This window comes from Hipposideros armiger, unplaced genomic scaffold (genome assembly GCF_001890085.2).
Source record: "Hipposideros armiger isolate ML-2016 unplaced genomic scaffold, ASM189008v1 scaffold_278, whole genome shotgun sequence".
NCBI lineage: Eukaryota > Metazoa > Chordata > Mammalia > Chiroptera > Hipposideridae > Hipposideros > Hipposideros armiger.
Window position 1 is genome coordinate 211787 of NW_017731628.1, and position 1748 is coordinate 213534.

At 62.5% G+C, this 1748-nt stretch overlaps 1 protein-coding gene across 1 annotated transcript in view; it reads left to right on the forward strand.

The window, feature by feature from the left end:
• The first annotated feature begins 308 nt into the window (after nt 1-308).
• The window catches only part of KDSR (3-ketodihydrosphingosine reductase), a 45980-nt gene continuing 44540 nt past the window's right edge, over nt 309-1748 (forward strand). Inside the window, exon 1 of the mRNA XM_019657688.1 lies at nt 309-827. Within this exon, the coding sequence (XP_019513233.1) occupies nt 469-827 (359 nt within the window). The 5' untranslated portion in view covers nt 309-468. The remainder of the gene's footprint in view (nt 828-1748) is intronic.

The window sequence follows — 1748 nt, forward strand, 5'->3', positions numbered from 1 at the left end:
AGAATGTATTCTTTATTAGCTAGATTCATAGGACATTTGCCCTCCATCAAATTCAGAAAAATATTACAGGTGTGCAGTCGTTAGTTCAGTACTGGGGACGTTGGAAGAGGCGGGCCCTGCCGATAGTGCAGTGTTTCACGTTTGCGCATATCCCATTCATTAAGTCTGGNCCCCTCTCCCGCAGGGAGGCTGCGGCCGGGACCTGAGCCGAACGCCAGGGGGACTCGGGACCCCGGTGGCCGCAGCGGCGCGAACGGCTCCGGCCTCCGGGCTGCGGAGGCCCCGCCCCGCCGCGGTTGCGCCCTCCGCCGGCTCCGCCTCTTCCCCTCCGCCGCCGGCCCGCGGGACTGACCCAAACACAGGCTCCTGCTGCGCGCGGTGGCGCGTGATCGCTCGCGCCGCACAGCCGCGCGCGCCCGAGCCTGCGCCACCCCGGCCCGGGTCCCCCGGCCCAGGCCCCGCGGAGCGATGCTGCTGTTGGTGGCCACCTTCTTCATGGCGTTCGTGCTGCTGCTCTACATGCTGTCCCCGCTCATCAGCCCCAAGCCCCTCGCCCTGCCCGGGGCGCATGTGGTGGTGAGTGATCCGTGGCTGTGCCGCCACCTCCCCGGCCCGCTCGGCTGCCCCGAACCTGCCCCCGGGTGGGCCGGCCCCGCGACCGAAACCGGGCCGCCGTCCGCCTTTCCTCCAAATGGAGGGTCACCTGCGGCCGTCCACACCGGCACTGTCCCCGCGGAGGGTCTCGGGGACCCGCCCTCCGCTGCGTCTGGCTCCTCCCGGGCCCGGAAAGCGGGGCGGGCGCTGCAGGGGCTCGGCAGCCGCTGCTGGTGAATCCCCGAGGCATCCCCGGGATGTGGCTGTTTTTGTCCTCAGTGTTCCCGATGAGTCAACCGAGCGGCAGAGAGGCTGAGAAACTTTGCCCCGGACACCGCGCTGGGTGACCGCGCAGGGTGATGCGGGCGGCGCCCGTCCGGTCGCGAGGAGGCGGGCAGCAGGGAAGGGAGTCCCAGCCGCCAGGACCGGCCGAGGCAGCTCGGCCTGGAAGATGGCCTGTGCGAGTGGCAGAAGGAGCAGTGGCCAAAGAAATCTAGGAAGTGACTCACATGGGGGAAAATTGGTCCGAACCCAGTGGGCCGCCGGTCCTGGCCTGCGGTGCTGGGACGCTTCTGTCCCGTCTGCACTGCAAACCTCTCTCTCGGAGCGCAGCCCTCAGCCCGGGGTCGGCTGGTCGGTGTTTCAGTGCAATCCTCTGCCATCAATCAGAGTCAGAGGGACGAGCCAAACGACCTGGCTGGTGCTTTTAGGGATGGGTTTGTTTCTTACCCGAAGCTCATGTCTTCAGAGATCCCTTTTCTACAAGGGTGGCACCTCTCTTAAACTGAGCGAGAATGCCTCCTTACCTGCGCCCAGCACTTGACCATTTGCGGTTGGCTTTCTCATCCGTTTTCTTGTTTGGAACTCCTCACCCCGGTGCACACTGAGGGCGGAGATTATGAGTAAGGAGAGTTAGTTTAGTGATTAAGCTGGCAGCACGAATCCTCCTGGTGCCCAAGGTCACATTCTCGAGTTTCCGCTAGGATAGGATGGGCATTTCTTTGAGTGTGCTTTAAATCTGGGCAAGAGTTTGTGAGTGAGAAAAGGTATTTCCTTTTAATTTCTTCTTTGTAAAACTAGCAGTAAATTTCCAGTTCCTGTTATTCCCGATGTGGAAGGTAGATGAGGAGGGGAGTGTAAATTCTGGAAGAGAG